This window comes from Zosterops lateralis (assembly GCF_965231275.1).
Source record: "Zosterops lateralis genome assembly, chromosome: 1".
Taxonomy (NCBI): Eukaryota; Metazoa; Chordata; class Aves; order Passeriformes; family Zosteropidae; genus Zosterops; species Zosterops lateralis.
The window spans coordinates 126,638,817-126,656,963 of NC_139762.1; the positions used below are offsets into that span (position 1 = coordinate 126,638,817).

The following is an 18,147-nucleotide window of genomic DNA, read 5'->3' on the forward strand; positions in this document are numbered from 1 at the left end:
TGAAAAACAATCTACCCTTTATTATTTAGTCATATCTCCCACGAATATTCAGTGATGTGAACTGATGGTACCTTGAGGCCAGAATTTAGTTAAAAAAGAGGTTTTGGTTGTTTCATTTTTTCAACACCAATGTAAGTGTGACAAGCCTTTAAGAATCAGTTCTGTTCCTAACTTGACTCAAGTTAATGTGACTCCAAATATCTAAGTAAATGCAGCATTCATCCAGCATGAGTTACATGTACCTAAGAATTGCAATATATTAATGTATCTTCCTATGTAGAAGAAAATCACTCATCAAAAGATCTCAAAGACTCACTATTCACCACTTTATAAGATTCATATTTTGAATTGCTGTATAGATGGATTTCTTAATCTCTTAAATTGCAGAAGTGAGGAAAATCTTGCTGGCCAAAATGCCAAATTAGCAACATTAACTACCTCTATTTGAGTTTAGAATTTTGGGTTGGTTTGGGTTTTTTCAATTCTACAGCTGATACTTTAAACTTCGAGATGGTTTAAGAGAGATGGTCCCTTAGGTTACCTCTTTCTGTCTCTTCTGTGCTGCTGTGAGTGGACTATTTTACTTTTAGTGAAATATATTGTCTCTGACAAAGCTACTACTGACATGTCTTGAAAAGGGTACTAGTTACTGGCTGCACTCTCTCCTCAAATATCAATCACTGAAACTGCATGAAGAGCATAGACCCTTCACCCTGCAGGATGGACCATAAACACACATTTGAGCATGGCTCTCTCACAAGGCATTTACTGCTATTGCACTGCATGGTTTAAGGTCCTTTAAATTCCTAAACGGAGAGATGTGTGATCAGCTCACCTCCCCTGAGGGCAGCCACAAAATCTGCTTTGTTTTATTGCTTTTCAATGCAATAGAGTATGTGTCAGTGGAATAAAATGATTTTTCCAATCCTGCCAGTATATTGTGCAGTCTCTTCCCTAAACTCTAAATGATAGAGAAATCATTAATATCAGCTACTTTACCATAAAAGAATAACAAAAGATGACACATCAGGTTGGTGGTGGTAAATGGGAAATGAAAGAGGATTTTTTTTCCCACCCCAAATAAGCATTTTAGAGCAGTAGAAGCATATTTCACTGAAGCAAATGTTGGATATGCAGTGACAGTACTATTGAGTTATTACTTGCTTTTCAAGCAAAGTAACTTTTTCTGAAGTCACAAGATAATCTTTATCACAATTTAACTAAAATGAGTCCAACAAGCATGTCAAGTCAGAGAATCAGAGAATAGTTTCAAGTTGGAAAAGACCTCTGCAATCATTGATTCCAACCATTATCATGGCACAACAAAATCCACCATATAAGCATGTCCCAAAGTGCCATACCTACCCTGGGCAGCCTGTTCTAATGCTTGACAACCCTTCCAATGAAGAACTGTTTCCTAATATCCATCTAAACCTCCCCTGGTGCAATGTGAGCCTTGTCCTGTCACTTATTACCTGGGAGAAGGGGCCGACCCCCAACTGGCTACAACCTCCTTTCAGGTAGTGTAGAAAGTGATAGGGTCCCCCTGAGCCTCCTTTTTTTTAGGTGAATAAGCCACAATTCCCACAGCTGCTCCTCACAGGACTCATTGCCCTTCTCTGGACACACTCCAGCACCTCAATGTCCTTCTTGCAGTGAAGGGCCTAGAAGGGAATGTGGGATGCAAGGAGTGGCCCCACCAATGTGAAGTACAGGGGTATGATCACTGCCCTGGTCCTGCTGTCTTAATCCCAGATACATTCTCTTAACTGTATATTAATAGTCCCTGATATTTTATTTCTTTCTTGGCACATTTTTAAAATCTGGCATAGTAGAGAGTTCTTTGAAAGTGTCCTTTAATAGATCTATTTTACAGAGTTTCTCTGTGTCCATTTTGTCACCAAAATCAGACAGGGAGAGCCTGAAACAACTTCAGAATTGTGAAGGGCATGCAAAATTAATTCAATTTTACTGCATGTTAAAATAACCACACCTGGTCTTTTGTTACTGGAAACCACTAAACAAATGGGTCAGTGGAGTCTGCCAAATTTAATAAATAAGAATAAAGAAATTTACACTAAAGATTTTCCAGTAAAAAAAAAAAGACTCCTTCAACTATGAAACATTTCATGGATTCTTGCCAGTTTCAAATCTGTTTCTTCCCTTCCACAATGATAAACTTTTGGCCCTTACTTTAGGTAATCCTGTAACATCTTGTTTACAATCACTTGCCCAAAGGCAGACTGCAGTGAGGCAGGTGATGACCTGCTACCATGAAATACACAAGATAAAGAAAATGAAAAGGCAAGGAAGGAGAGAAATAATTTACCTCCCCATCAGAAGCCGCAACACTATTTGGATACTTCAGTTGCACTGCTGCTTCCCAGTTCTATTTTACCCTGCTTGAAACAGAAAAGTCAAGAGCAGTTCAGTACTGGTTACTTACTCAATTGTGTTCCTGTCCACTTTTCCTGTCATATTAATGCCATAGAATTGCTGCATGGCAGCTATAGCTGATTGCATGGTTTCTGCAGAGCGCAACACCGACATTCGGGGGTCAGTTGGTGGAAGGTAGCCATACTTTTGTAACCATACCTGCAATGACAAGTGCAGCGGCTATTAAATAGAAATTAGAGGTAAATAAAAAGCTCCCTAGTAATTAGTTTCATACCATACATAAAGAAGCTTCTAATTCATCAAGTATAGGTTTTGTTAGTTTGGGTGCTTGGGGGTTTTTTTATTTATTTTATCTGCAGATAAGAAATTCTTTGCAGATTTTATTTCACCTTTTTTTATTAAGGGTTCTGTTGCTGTAAGACTTACAGAGTTTTCTACCCAGAAGCTATCTCTCTTTATTATTTGAAACTGCCTGCTTCAATTATTTATTTAATGTATTTATTTATTTATTCGAAGCTACAACTTAAACACCTAACACCACCTAACCCTGGCTCTAGGCACTTCAAGTAGTGTTTTAAGCAGACAAGATATAAATCTACACTATATGCCACATACAATTGACTGCCCACAGGGCACATAATAATATTCACCATCTACAATAATAAATCCATAATAACTCACACATTTGCACTAAATTGTTATTATCTCCAGAAGAATATGAAAGACAGGGTAGGGAGACATTCAGCGTTCTGAGATGAATATCAAAATCACATACTTAAAGGCAAAGCAGGTGTCAGGAGATAGTGAAGGAGCAGAGTCTGCCTTCACTTAGAGAAAGCTCTCTGATAAGAGGAACTGCCTTTTTAAATCAAAATGAACTTAATGCCGACTGCTTATACTCTTAATTGTGTAGAAGTGTGAGCTACAAGTTACTGAAAGCTTCATGGATTAAAGCCACTATCTCAAGAACACTTGGACAAGCCCTCTGAAACATGCTGTCCTCTTGAGGCAACGTTTCATGAACAAGTAGCTGCAGCTATCATAATGTTTCTATGTATTCTCAAAATCAACACTGCAGAAAACAGTGAAAGACTTTTGAGAAACTGAGGGCACTGATACAGCTTTAAAAATGTCTTTTCATTTGAGGACTGGAAGAATGAAAGATACATATATTGACAATCTATAAGATTCAGTTAAAATGCATTGCTGCCATCGCACTCCCCTCAGTAGCAAAATATTTGTGATCTCATAAATCTGATCTGCTGCTCTTTCACCAAAAAAAAAAAAAAAAAAAAAAAAAATTCAGCCACCTCTTTCAAACATATCACATATCACATCATAATTCACAGATTCTGAATAATTACATTAATAAACAGTATCCACCCACCTCACCTTATAGTGTTTTGTGGGCTCTCTCTGCCTCACACAACCCTTCTGGGTTTTTTACCTGTTTGTACATACACTGTTTGTATGCAGCCTAACACCAACCTGTGTATCTATTTGAGTTTTAAATTTATCTAGCCAAGTCCACCATTTCAGTTTTGCAGCAGGTTAACCATGGTTGTGGTGCACTCCTCTGTTATGAACACAGTGAACACAGTGATCATGTTGAATTCACTTACTATTAATGTTCACTTTACTAACACCAAATGTGCCTTATAGGTGAATACTGGCTCAGTGTAAGTGAAAGATCAAACTGGCATCAAAGACTGTGGAAATTTTCAGGTTATGAGTTCAGATACTTCTAATTTAAACATGTTTACCTTAAACACACATTTACCTGTGCAGTTCACAAACTCAACAACCACAGAATCACAAAATCACAGAATATTCTCAGTTGGAAGGGACCCTCATCGAAATCCAACTCTTAAGTGAACGGCCCACAGGGATCAAACTCACAAGCTGTTTGTGAGCTCCACACAACAGGGAGATACAACAAGACAGGGAGGTATAGACAGGATTAAGACCCAGACTAAAGTCTTTTAACTTCACACTATCTCTATATATAGGAACCATTCAGAATAAGAAAAATTTGTTTAATAGATAGGAAAATGCTCTTTTTTACAATATAAATTAATTGCTACAGTCAGTACCTCGATACAACTTTACATATCCACACCTTGTTGCACTTTTCAGCTTTAAGGCAGAGCTTGTGTACATGAAGTGTGTGCAAGATTTGGGTAATTACAGAAATAACTTTGTTTATGTGACACTTTGCAGACAAAGCCTGTTCTTCCCTACATTATTGGAAGATAGCTCTGAAAGGCCAGACAGAACCTGAATGTTGGCAAGAGCAATGTAATATGTGGAAACAAGACCATGGAACTAAGAAATAAATAAGTTTGACACAGAGTGGATTGATTTCAGTGTAGTATGTAGAGTGTCTTAGCATTAATATTTACAATGAGTATATTTAAGGATGAGGTTATTTTTATATTCATCTTCTCAAGTGAGTGATATCAAAACAAATAGTAAGGGAAAAAAATAGTTCAGAGTAGCATTTCACTATTATGTAAAATGGTGCCATCTTCTTTCCACCTTCTTAGCAAAAATTTAGTATGCAGACACAGACCAGGGCAGAAAAAATTGCTTGGTAGGCTTGAGAGGTCACCTATCACCACACAAAACCATCCTCATTGTGGCATAACTGAGGAAGTCAGATGTATGGGGTTTCAAGTAAGAAAATTTGCCATAAGTTAAACCTTCAGCTATCTGAATTAGAAAAGCTATTACTACAGAGATAGAAAAGTAACTTGGGGACTACTGCTCATGGGAGAAGTAGAGCAGGGACAACAAACTGGAATCTAGCAGAGTGCCACTGCAGAGACTCTTGGCAGAAAAGGAAAAGAGAGTTGGCCCAGAAACAGCAGGAGAGGACAGTATAGCCTTTCCCTACTGAAAAAGTATTACACACAAGGTAAGTACAGGATGCCTGAAAGCCACCCCCAGTCATTGTACAAAAGAAGCAGACCACCTGGGTCTTCCCTCAGACTTCAAAATAGCCTAGAAGACACAGCCAACATAGTGGAAAGTCAGATGACACTCTGAAAGTAATTTTCTTTTTGAAAATTCAGTCAAATTGACCTCCAGGCTGGTGAATGTTTGAGAGCTAGTAGCATTTAGTGTTACAAAATTCTTTACTTTGTCCTTATGAGAAAGGATTATGAAACAAGAAAAAAAATCAGCAAATCTGCTTCTGCAGTTTTGTGCAGGAAGGACAGAAAATTTTGAAGGATCTTGGCTCAGACTACCAGAAATCTGAAATATGCACCTCAGATTTTATTGTGCATAGCCCAAATGCCATGCATTACAGAGGAGAAGCTTAACTTAAAGACCAGATTGTACAGGTGGGCAAAACAGCAAAAAGGAAAAGAAACAGTATTAGAAGGAGAATGAAAGAAAACAATTTTTCTCTCGGGCTTGTTTCTTTGAGGCAAGTATGAAAGAAATTATATACAGAAGAATTTTCCCCTTCCCTCTACTGAAATTAGACTTAGTCTGCCTTTAAGGTACTTCAGCATTTCACAATGTCTTGGTGAGCCTCATCCTGAGAAAATCGTTGGTCTTGGAACAAAGAAATAGTGAAGTAGATCCATCTAACATTTAATGTCTTAGGTGCCAACAGGGACCCTTTACACAGACTTCAAATAAGTGATATATTTGATTCCTTTATATAATTTAAGAAGATAAAATACTGCTACTTCAAGGCAAGTTTTTGGGCAGGACTTTCTTCTCCTGCAGCAAAATGAGATCCATGCTATCTCTCAGGCAACCACAGCTGGAAGGCAAGAGGTTCTACCATTTCTCTCTCCAGTACACTGCTTTAGGATCCTACTGCTGTGAAGTTTCCTTTAGAGATGAATCTTTCTTACTAGAATTTAAGCCTGTAACTTTTTGTTTTACCTGCTACAGGTAATCAGTTATTCATTTCCCCTCTGAAGCAGCCTTTCACGTATCTCAACTTTCTGATGTAAGTCACTCTTTCTAGTATTTTAAAAATGAACTAAAAAAACCTCTTTTGCTTAATCATATTTCATTGTCTGCACTAACTTCCAGAAAACTTGAAGCTAAAATCTATCCTTACTAAGCATCTGCTTGCACTAGATTTCTGTGTCAGCTCCCATTGTTCACCTATTAACAAACACTGGAGTTTAGCTGAAGTGTTAGGAGTAATTCAGAAGAACACAGACACCCAAATACTTCATCTTGGAAAGCAAAACAAAAAACAGAAAGAAAAAAAAAAAATTAGTCTAAAATATTTTTATTCAGTAACAGAACTTCAAGGTTTATGTCCCACTCATCTATACATTTTAAAATTTTAAATCCAAGTTTTACACATTTTGCCCACCATAAAAGTTTCTTAACCCTAATTCCACCTTCTGTTTTCATAATTATAAAGAAAACAACAAACAGAATCCTTTGGTGATGAAATCTGTAGACACAAAAGGAGTTTGTTGAGGACCTGACACTTCCGCAGGCATCCATGGAACATGTAGGTGGCTCAGCACATGAGCTGTATCACCTTCCAGATTTTGGATGTCATTGACTAGATACTTAGAGTTTGGGGGGTTTTTCTGATATGAAGAAAAAATCTTTTCATTTTATTTTGTAGCTACAAGTATACTATCCTGTATGGATCATCTGGCTATGGAACAGGTAGAACTTTCTCACATGGCTATTTTTTTTTTTTTTTCTCCTTTAAAGAACAAATAATGGGCTATATTGAAGTGTATTGAACACACCAAGGGATTTCAATCATTCAGATCTTTGCTAGTCCAGGAAGAAAGACTGATCCTAGAAACAGTATGTTGACACCAAACTCTTATTAAGAACAAAGAAAACTGATGTATTGTCTTTAAAGATTAAACAAGAATATTATTAAGATAATCAAAGTTTCAGAGATATTACTGATTTCTAAGATAGAAGAAAGCTTAGCAACAAATTATTAATGTTCCTGAATGACAGTACATAGTATAATCTACTTTACAATTAATGTTATGTTCTACAAACCTGAAGGCTTAGTAAATCAGTCTAATAAAGCATGGATAAAAATAATTCCATAAATATCTTCAGTACTGCAGCTGCATACCATTATTATTCATGTATTCCTATTCCTGTTTTAGATTTTATCTGCAAACCGAATTCCTAACAGCACTGAGTAAAACTGTGATATTTCATAATTTCAAAATATTTTGACTTCTGTTTTTTAATACACTTCCACCAAGACACTATAAGTGAAATGATTTAAAGTGTCTGAGTAATTCAGGGATTTATATTTTCAAAAAGCATAAATTTATGATTCTAACTTGCAGAGATCACAACAGGATTTAGTAGTTCAAGTGCTGATGGAATTTTGAAAGGGACTGAAGGCTTTAATTATAGTAAGGATGAATAAACTAGCTCTAGATCTAGTATCCATATGACCAAATTATTTTTTCCTTTAAGTCAAATAATCATGTCTAATGGCATGGTTCAATTACAGACCTTCCTATCACAGCTAATATGGACTCTTCGGGTGATAACTTAATAGACTGCCAGAAATAAGCCAGTGTTTACACAGAGCATTATATGAAATCTGATGGCTTTCCTTCCTCTTGCCTCCAGTGCCACCAGTTCCTCATCAGTGGTGTTTTTTCTTAATAGATTACACTGATGTGAATGGGTATATGGTGCATGGCATATATCCAGTAAGAAAAATACTTCCAAGAAAAATATTTCCAAGAAAACGCATGTAAGAACACACAGTCCAGGAGAGTCTAACCTAGTCCATCATTAACGTCTACAGAATGAAAATAAGAATTATTATAGACAAAATAGAAGTTTAATGGTCATGATTGGTTTAGTACCCATGTCTTTAAGTTGAGATAACTACTACTTAACAACCAAAAACCAGCTTGCATGTTCAGAGTACACTGAAGCTCACAAACAAATCAATTGCTTGGAAATTGTATAGTAATGTGGAAAAAATCTTAATTTGAAGGAAGCATCTTCAGACCAATAAATTATCTTTTTTATTGCTTTGAACATGCCAAAAAGAAAAAGTCAAAACACCAATTTGCAAAATTTAGTTCTCCACTGACATAAACTAGAAAGTGACCAACCTGTTTTCTTGTGAATAACTGTGACAACCTCCCAAGAAACAATTTACATGTGACACAGGTACATTCTTAGGCACATTAATGATGGCAATCTTTACTGGGGATTTCAAAAATTGTAGCAGGGACATAATAATTCAGACAAGTCTGTGGGATGTCTAGGTTTCAGCCTGCACTACAGTAAATACTTAAGATACAGTATTAGAAGTAGCAGAATTGACCTCAAAGTGGGTCACAGAAGAGAATAAATTGGGTCTTACTGGGTTTAGTGTTGCTGCAGCTAGTCAGTTCAAAATTAATTGAGGCACCTCCACTGTTCTGTTATGTATCTGCCTATTGTTTGGTTTTGGTTTTTTTTTCCTATGTTCTAGCCACAAAATAGATGTGAAACTGAACAAACTTATTATATTAGCCTCCAACAGTACAAAACTAGATTTACCAACACGTGATACTGCATGTCAGCAGAGAGGTGACAATCTGGAGTTTTCCCACTCACATGTATGGTGACAGAGATAATTTTAAAAGGGTATAGTCCTCTTCCCAGTGAGAGCCAGCTCAAGAATGAAGATGGTAGCCCAGAGCCAGAATCTCCATCTTATAAGTGACTTTGATTCAAACTCAGAGTCCAAGGAGTGACAAAAGTAAAAAAGGCAAAACATATTCAAAACTGTGTGCTGAATTCCTCTCATCTGTAATTCAAGTTTAGTTTAAATATTCTAAATAATTTCCTTTACTGCCACATCACACACGGAAAGTCAATGTAGCTGGAAAGCAGCAACAGTGGGAGGTGTAAAAGAGCTGTTGGGAGCACCAGGCCAGAGCCATTTACAGATCCCAGGCAGATGGGAATCTACCAGTCAGCAGCAGATGTGGGGTCTGCACTGTCCTTCAGTGACTGAAATATGCTTGGAACAGAGATTAGACACTACCCAGCTCCAAATGCAGAAGCTACATTATTTATTCACTACTTCTACTGCCCGTAGGGAGAGTGGGTTAGTGGTATAAAAACTGACATAAATACCTGGCCTGGAAATAAGTCCTTGATCATTTCCTGTAACACATTTATAACTGACTTCAGAATGTGAACCTTATTCATTAGTTGCTCAGGGAAATTTTCTTCAATCACCAATAGAAATCTCAGGCAAAATCTCACAGAAACCCAGACCAGTGGAAATACTTCTGCAAATAAAACTTATAGTTCTAGTAGATGTAAATATTCAATCATACAGCTCACGTTAAAGGACTGTGTCTGCATCTTACTAGAATTTCTATAGCTTCTACAAAAATATTAAGTGTTCTGCAGGGATAGAAATACTGCATTGAATAGTCTGGCTGAATTTGTCCTCCCTAGCCCCAAAAAAATGAAAAAAAAAAAAAAAAAAAAAAAAAAAAAAAAAAAAAAAAAAAAAAAAAAGAAACTTATAAGGCCATGAGGATGAATAAGGGGCTAGAGCATCACTCCTAATAGGAAAGACTGAGAGAGCTGTGACTTTGCAGAGAAGAAAATGCTCCAGGGGTATCACACCTATGTAGACAAATATCTGAAAAGGGGGGAGCAGAGAAGATGGACCCAGGCCCTTTTCAGCAGTGCCCAGTAACATGACCAGAGGTTATGGGTACAAACTGAAACACATGAAGTTCCTTCTCAGGAAAGTCTAAGGAAACATTTTGTACAGAGCACTGGCAACAGGTTGCCCGCAGATGCTCTGGTGTCTCCATTCTTGGAAATACTCAAAAGCCATCTGGATATGGTCCTGTGAAGGGAGTCGGACAGAGCTCTCTATCCTCAATATCAATTCAAAACACCTTTGGTTTTATGAACCATGTTACTCAAACTAAGAAGGAACATGGGTGCAACTTTGCAACTTTTTGCCTGATAGCTAAGCAATTGTAAACATTTAAAAAGAATTGTTGTCTACTCTTTTGATAACCATAATATTGTGGGGAATGGAGATTGCCCACAAGATTCCATAATTTCCAGTTCCTTTAAGACTCAAATTTTTTACTTTTTTGCCTTTTTTTTTGTTATTCTTTTTTTGTATCTTCTGAGACGTTATTCATGTGTTCCTACTTGGAACATTTTTGATCTTTCCTGGGTTTGGATTTTTATTTTTCTTTATATTTCTCTGTGGCTCATTATATGTATCCATGGAGCTCATTCAGATGCCTGAATCCCAGAATACCACTGACTAGATCAAGGTGATGGGCATATAACAGAAACAATGATGAGCCTGGACTCAGAGCAATTCTGGTTGAACCAAAGGTCCATGAGGTGCTCCCCGGAAAATAATCACTCACTTTTTTGGTAGCAAAAATAAGTAATGCCTTCCAACTTTCCTCTTCACAACACTGCAAGTATTTAGACAAGGCTTTGAACATATCAATCAATATATCAATGCAATTTTTGTTTAGTGATCTATTAAAAAAGGCAAGAGCTCCTTATTGATGGCATAACTTTGACTACGCTTAGCATCACATTATTTTAGGACAGAGTTGTTTAATCTTACAAAAAAGGCAAGAAGGGAACTGAACAACAATCAGGGAAACAGCTTGCTCCTTAGATCCTACAGCTTAGTACTTGCTTGAACTTTTGTTTCTTCTGGTTTAGTTTTCTCAGGAGAAAGCCTATCTCCCTTTACACACATATTCTAAACAATCAAAGCAATGTATTTAATCAGGAGTTCATGAGGACTGCCTCAATGCTTCAATCACCTTCCTACAAGCTGGAAAGTCTCCAAGTGGCTGGCACTAGCTGGAAATGACCACATACTTCTTTAGACTCCGAGAATATCATTGCAGGCAACCATGCACTTCAAGAGAGAGGTGTGCACATCACTAAAACTTAAAAAAAAAAAATTATTTTTCCTCATAGGCTGTAAAATCATTAGGAGCAGCAGCAACATCAGAAACAGAAACTTCATACTACTATTAAGAGAGAGGTAAGAAATCTTGGTTATTTGGTATGTCTGTCTTCTATGGTGTAATTATAAACTATATGAGGTGATATAAAACAAAACAAAACCAAAACCAGCTGTGTATGGAGCAAAAATACAGTACTGATCACTTTCCTTTTTATTTGCCCCAATAAGTTGTTTCAAATAATTTTATAAAAGTACCAAAATTTAGTTCTGAAATACTTATGTAGGAAACCAACAGATGGTGGTGTGTTACTTTAAAAAGGCTTGTGGGAAGGTGGACCATTGTAAAGAAGGAAACGGTTAATCTACAAATTCCCTTTGGGGAAATGATTATTCAAACCATGTTTGGCATTTGGTATTTGAATCCATTAGATAAAATAACTTTACTATTATAATTTATGCAATTTCAATTTACAACACTGAAATAGATGAAATGCATCGTAAACATTGAAAGGAAATGTGACTTGAACAAACTTATTCTTATCCATATTGCCTTTATTAAATTTTATTCATTATAGTAGTTTTTCCTATTCTATAAACATAAGAAACATCGTATTTTGAACCACAGAAACATCCGCTAAACATCTACATAAACGTTTCCAGAATAGATATCAATATCATCAATATTCTTATATTATAGGTTAAACTAAAATTGCATTAAAGCAAAAGAACAGAAATGCAAGAGCACAATGCATGCTTTTGATATATATCTCACAGGTTTTTACAATACCTTTATAAATAAGTTTTCATGTAAATTCATTCTTTATCACACATAAGCAGCGTTTAAATGTCTGTGTGTAGAAAACCAACTGGCTATGCCGAAATCAAGAATAAAATAAAGCTGCCTTCAGTGGAAACGGGAGGTATTTAATCCAACCAGTTAGTTCCTTTATTTGGATGAATATCACTTTTATTACTTTCTATGTATTTTTAAGCAATTAATGATGTCATGACTATTAGGAACATAAACTTTTATAGCACAGTATGTTTGTTTACCACAGCAAAATTATTTTTAAATGTAAATACATAAATATACGCTATATCCACTTTTAACTTGAAAATATTTTTTTTCCTTCTGCTTTTCAAAGTCAGATATGTAAGATGCAAAATTTAAGATCCTGCACTTCCTTGCTGGATGTTATTGCATATTTTAGAAATACTTCTTTTTTTTTGACTGGTCTAAGATGTGTGATATTTATAGAACTATTATAGCTCTTTGAAAAATCTCATTTATATTTTCCTACTGAAATCTTTAGATAGAAGATGATCACAGATTTTTTAAATATATAAAATTGATGTATGATATCATTTCATCTATTCCCAAGGAGAGACAAGAAGAAAATGTAACGAACAGAAATAGTAATTCTGTCTTTCTCAAATTACTTTATTTGGTCCACATGGCAAAATGAAAACAAAACTACAACAGAACATTCATAAGAAAAACATCATTCCATCTGCAAGGAGGCCAGGGATCTAATAAAAAAGGAAGTAAATTTCCTAAATTGTATGATTTCTTCATGAGGAAGAAGGACAACATTTTAGCCCAACCACTGTTTTTCAATGAACACAATCAATTCAGCTGCATAATGAGTATATCTGATCAGAGGCCTTAATGACTAAAAGGAAAAGGCAGTAGAGAAAATAGCTTGTCCTCTATCCCACATTCTTTTGGTTTCTGACTTATTCCCCAGTTTTGAAAATGCTGGTCCAGGGGAAGAGTTTCCATGGGATATTGATCTATAATTAATGTTTCCCACTTTCATTTCCAATACTTCTTCAGAAAATGCCTGTGGGAGATGACTCTGCCACAGGGAGGGCAGGGATCAACCAGAACCTAGCACTGCCATTTATACATGCTTGCTTCTAATCATTCCCTTCAATAGTTTATGCAAATTACACCTCTCTTTATCTTCCTCTGGTATGTATGGTCCAAATGCCATATGGTGCCCTGTAACTAAAAAAGTAACAACAATACTGGATAAATATTTTTACCTTTTTTTTATTCTTCTTCAACAATGATCCATATCTTTCATTAATCCTGTTTTAGCATGGATCAAAATAGATGAATACAGTTGCTTTTCTGCATAGAGTTCAAATGTTATGTAGCAAGAAAAGGTGAATTCAGTACTGGAATTCATAGCTTTTGATTTCTGACAATGATGTTAAGGTGAAGGAAAAAAAGACTGAAGGTAAAGAGAAAACTATCTCACTTGCTATAAAAAAGACACATGAATTCCAAGGTAAAATATTTCTTTTCCTAGAAACATTATCTGTGTAAATTAGTAGCAGAACATGACCAACTCAGGCTAGCTCTATTAGGCTCCTACTTTCATAAGAAAAAACCTTATACATCATTTGATGTCTATTTTGCTTGCAGTACACTAACTCACCAGCTGTCTGTAAGCCTCCTGCAAGTAGCAGAAAAACTGAATATATTTCAGTACATCTGCAACTCTCCTTTTTATGTCATCCTCTAAATTCTATTTTTGTTAAAGGGCAGAATTACAAAAATAGAAGGGGGAAGGGGAAGTGGTAGATTGATTCATGTGAGGGATGTGACAAGGTGATTCCTGCAGGCAGAAAGGGACGTAGAGTAATTGCTTCCAAGCAAGCCACAGGATTATCTTTTATTAGCTCCACTATGGGCTATGGTCATGTGTTTTGCAATTTTAAACTGCAGTAGAACAATTTCAGCTTAATTAGGGCCTGATGCTGTGAATCCCTGATTGCTCTCAGTAGCCATAGGTTCAGGTGGATGCTCAGAGCACTCATACCCAGCCCAACTCAATCAAGTGTCACTACCAACCAACAAGATTAGGATTTATCCATACTTTTACATGTAATAAAAAACATAACTTGCTTAAAGAAAATAATTTCCTTACACTCATCGCTGGTAATATTTGCAAAGTTCAGATATTCTAGAAATTGTTTTTTTTTTTTTTTATAAATACATTGGTTTTCTAGCTCTAACATGCAGATAGAATCGCAATGGCTGAAAAGGCCAGGGAAAATTATATGGTATACTTTTCTGGTTTTTTCTTCCGAAAGACATGGTCTTCCACGAAATTAAGTAATCTGGTACATTTTGAAAATTACATTTGCAATTAGCAATTATCACAGGTCCTGTATTCTCATAGCAATGCCCTTAGTATCTTAATCCTGCAAATACAATACTAAGCATCCCAAGCAGCAGTTTATTTGATATTAATTTTTCATTTAATCTATTATTTTTTAGACTTGGTCTACCCTAAACTAGAGGCAAAATTAGACCTAGTTTTACCCATCCAGCAATTAAATTCAAATTTCCAAAAGTATCTATACATTTTTTAGAAGTTCAAAATGCAAATGAGAACAGATTTTGTGTGTATTAAAGACAAGGGTGTTTATAACAGCTTATCTATGTATGTATATATATGATTCAGTGAAAAGTTAAACTCACTTTTTTTAGTTTTGGTCTTAGAAATAAGAAAAAATATTTTAATATAGTAATAGAGTTAAGAATTGTTAGTGAGTGAACTATCTCAATATTGTATTTCTCAGCTCCTAGTGGAAGGAAAAAACCTCAGGAAAAATGAGCAGTGTAAATTTTGCTGTACTGAAAACAAACAAACAAAAAAAACCACCCAAAAAACACCCCCCAAAAAAACCCACCAAAAAAACCAAACACAAAAAGATAAAGAAAAAAAATTTAAAACCAGAGAAAATAGAGTCGGAAAGCAAATGAATCCTGAATTTTGTAAGCATCAAGAACTTCTACAGATTAGGGTACCTCAGAACTGCAAGTAAGAAACCCAGAAAAACTTCTAACCTGTGACCCTGTGTATAGTGAACTAAAAAATTCAGATTAGGATTGATGTAGCACCAACTGTTCACAATTCATTGTTCTAGAGAATTCCATCCCAAATCAGAACAGATACACAAGATATTTCCAACTGAGATCTTCCAGTAGGTGGTGGACATCATGGAAGAAGTATTCTCATGTTGTTGTGCTGTTTTCCTGTACGACAGCTAAAGTAAACTAATTTTAGAAACTTGGCTATGTTTTTGAAATGTCTACATGTAAGAGATAACAGTATGCTTTTACACTGTTTAAAAGGTAATGATTATATGATAAACCTCTGCAGTATAAATCCCATTTTTATCAAGAGTTATTTCCTTATTTACCTTAAAATTCTGCAACTGACCATCATCATATCTACTGTAAGGTTCATTTTTTAAATATATGCTTGCCACTATAGTTTTTACTGTAAGAATTTTTAATGAAAGGTAATCTTTTTTCTTTCTTCCAATCTAATGAATATTCAGTTTGAGAAAATTCATATTCATTCCATCAGTTAAACATTGATTTTTAAAAAGCAATGTCACTTCTAAGTTTACTGTCCACCTCAACTGAGCCACATTGATTTTTGAAAATATAAGTAGAATTCAGTTTAGTTTTCCTTACTCTTAAGGCTGATCCTATTTACTCTTGAATGAAACAATATTAATACAGAACCTTACAAAATGGCATTCCCATACTCAAATTTCCCTTCACCCTTTCCTAGAATTCTGTATTTTCTTGATGAATCACTTTCTGAAATTAAGTTCTCAGAACCTAACAAACAGCATACAAAAAGATAGTAACAGAACATCTTAATGATAGTAAAATATTTCAGGATTTTTAGAATTGTTTTTAAATGCCCTAGCATTTTCCTTTTGTAGCACACTGAATGGCTGTTTCTGCTGAGCTGTCTAAAACATTGCCTAGCTCTCTTCCCACAGTCTCTACAATTAATTTAGAAATCTGCAATGTGTGTGAAGCATTCAAATGATCCCCTTTAGTAGGCATTACCCCATCAGCACTGAATTTCAGCTGCCACCCTCAATAAATTGGCAACCATTCACTCCAATCCACACATGCTGAGACCTGAACTGCAGCACCCAGCAAATAACTTCTCCCTGTCTCTTTCTCTCTCTGTATCCCTCTCTCTCTCAATTCAAAATATCACTATAAGCTTCTCAGAAAAAAACTGTGGGAAAAGCTCTTGCAAGGTTAAGTGGCTAACTGCATACATTTCAAAGTTTGAAGGAATTTTCACTGGAAAGATGAAAATCAGGATGGAGTGTATTTTCCCTAAATGGTGTTTATTATTTCAAAGTAGAATTAGTTCAGGGAAGTCTTACAACCTTTACTATGGAAGCAGGATGATCAACAGTCTTCTGTGAGAAAAGGTTTCACATAATTTTTCCTCCTAGAATTAATGATCTCCTCAGAGATAATATTTTTTCATGAAGAGGAGGATGTGCTGGAATTCTGGTACAATCACCATGGCCGTAGCTATTAGATTTGAATTTTTAGTTATCATGATCTAGAAATCACCAGTTTTTCTTCTGTGCCTGTTCACTTTATCTCATTCCAACAAATCACTAGAGATTGTGACAGCAAAGAGGTAAAGCTTTCCACTAAAAGGCTGTATATTTAAGCAATAGCATCACAAGACTTTGGGAGGTCTGGCATTTGATGCCTCCAGGGGACAGTGCAGAAGACTTAATGAAGAAAAAAAAACAGGACACAAGTCTGCAGTCAGACTGGTATAGACCAGTCTGGGGCTGGAAGGATCTGCAAAATATTCATGTGGCTTTAGTGAGCATTGAACTGCTTTGTAGGGAAAGGGGTTTGAGAGAAATGGACTGAAGTCTGCCATGAGGCCTGTGAAGGTGCACTGGATCAGCAGCTGTTTACATAAATGGCTTCATTGTGCATACAGGGTCTAGAGAGGTAGAATGTATGTATGCATCCTTTCAAACTTAAACAAGGCCAGTTTTCTGACATATGATGAAAAAATATTAATTAAAATCTGCTTGCAGATTCAAAATGAGCTATTTGTTATGTTTGGTTCTGTAGGGCACATAGGGCAGCTGGCATACTAAGTTTTGTAGATGCCACTTTTCATAATGGAATACTTGAACTAAATATTGTAAAATCCTTACCACTCACAATCAGTGTGAGAAGAATATATATAAAGCCTGTTCCCTATCTTATGAATGTCATGAAATATTTCAAATAGTGCCAAGTGCACAATTCAACATTTTAATAGAAATACATGCCAAGACTTCTTTTTTTCTACTCATACTACTTTTTATGTTCTTATTTCCTTATTAACTTTAAAATATAGAAAACTTGTAACAGCAGGGAAGTATCTGAAATGTCTCAGAAATACTGTTTTGATTTTCATAGCATGTGTCGAAAATAGCATGTGTTGAAAATGTGCTGTAAACTCTGCTTAAAGGAACTCCACATGTAATATGGATCTGGTACCCTCAGGGATTATTCTGCCACTCTGAAAGGCTTCCAGAGTAGCTGCTCTATCTAGAAAGGTACATAATCTAATTTTGAAATACTCAAACTTCAATTTCCACACAAGACTGGAATAGGTTTATTACAGAAAGGCTAATGTCATGGACATGTACACATAAAAATCGATCATAGAGCTAACATTGTCATTAAAAATTAGTTTGTCTGAATATTTTGCAGTTTTAAAAGATTTCTTCTTATAGCAGATCAAATGGGGTAAATAATGGTAAACTCCTTCCACAGATGAGGAACTGCAGCCAAAAACCTCTGACAGAAGACTGAGAGAAAACTCTTGGACACCAAGTGAGCTTCCTCCTGGTACATCAGAATGGTGATACCTTCAAGTGCCTGAAGTTGATTAAACTACTTTCACCTTGAAGTTTGAGGAAATGGTTTGTAAAAT

General features: G+C 35.7%; 1 protein-coding gene across 2 annotated transcripts in view; it reads right to left on the minus strand.

Annotated features, from left to right (window-relative positions):
• Positions 1-18,147, minus strand: part of MMP16 (matrix metallopeptidase 16) — a 162,302-nt gene that overhangs the window by 76,409 nt on the left and 67,746 nt on the right. For both annotated transcript variants that reach the window (XM_083872042.1, XM_083872041.1), the window contains exon 2: positions 2,447-2,595. In XM_083872042.1, coding sequence (XP_083728168.1) covers positions 2,447-2,595 — 149 coding nt within the window. The remainder of the gene's footprint in view (positions 1-2,446; positions 2,596-18,147) is intronic.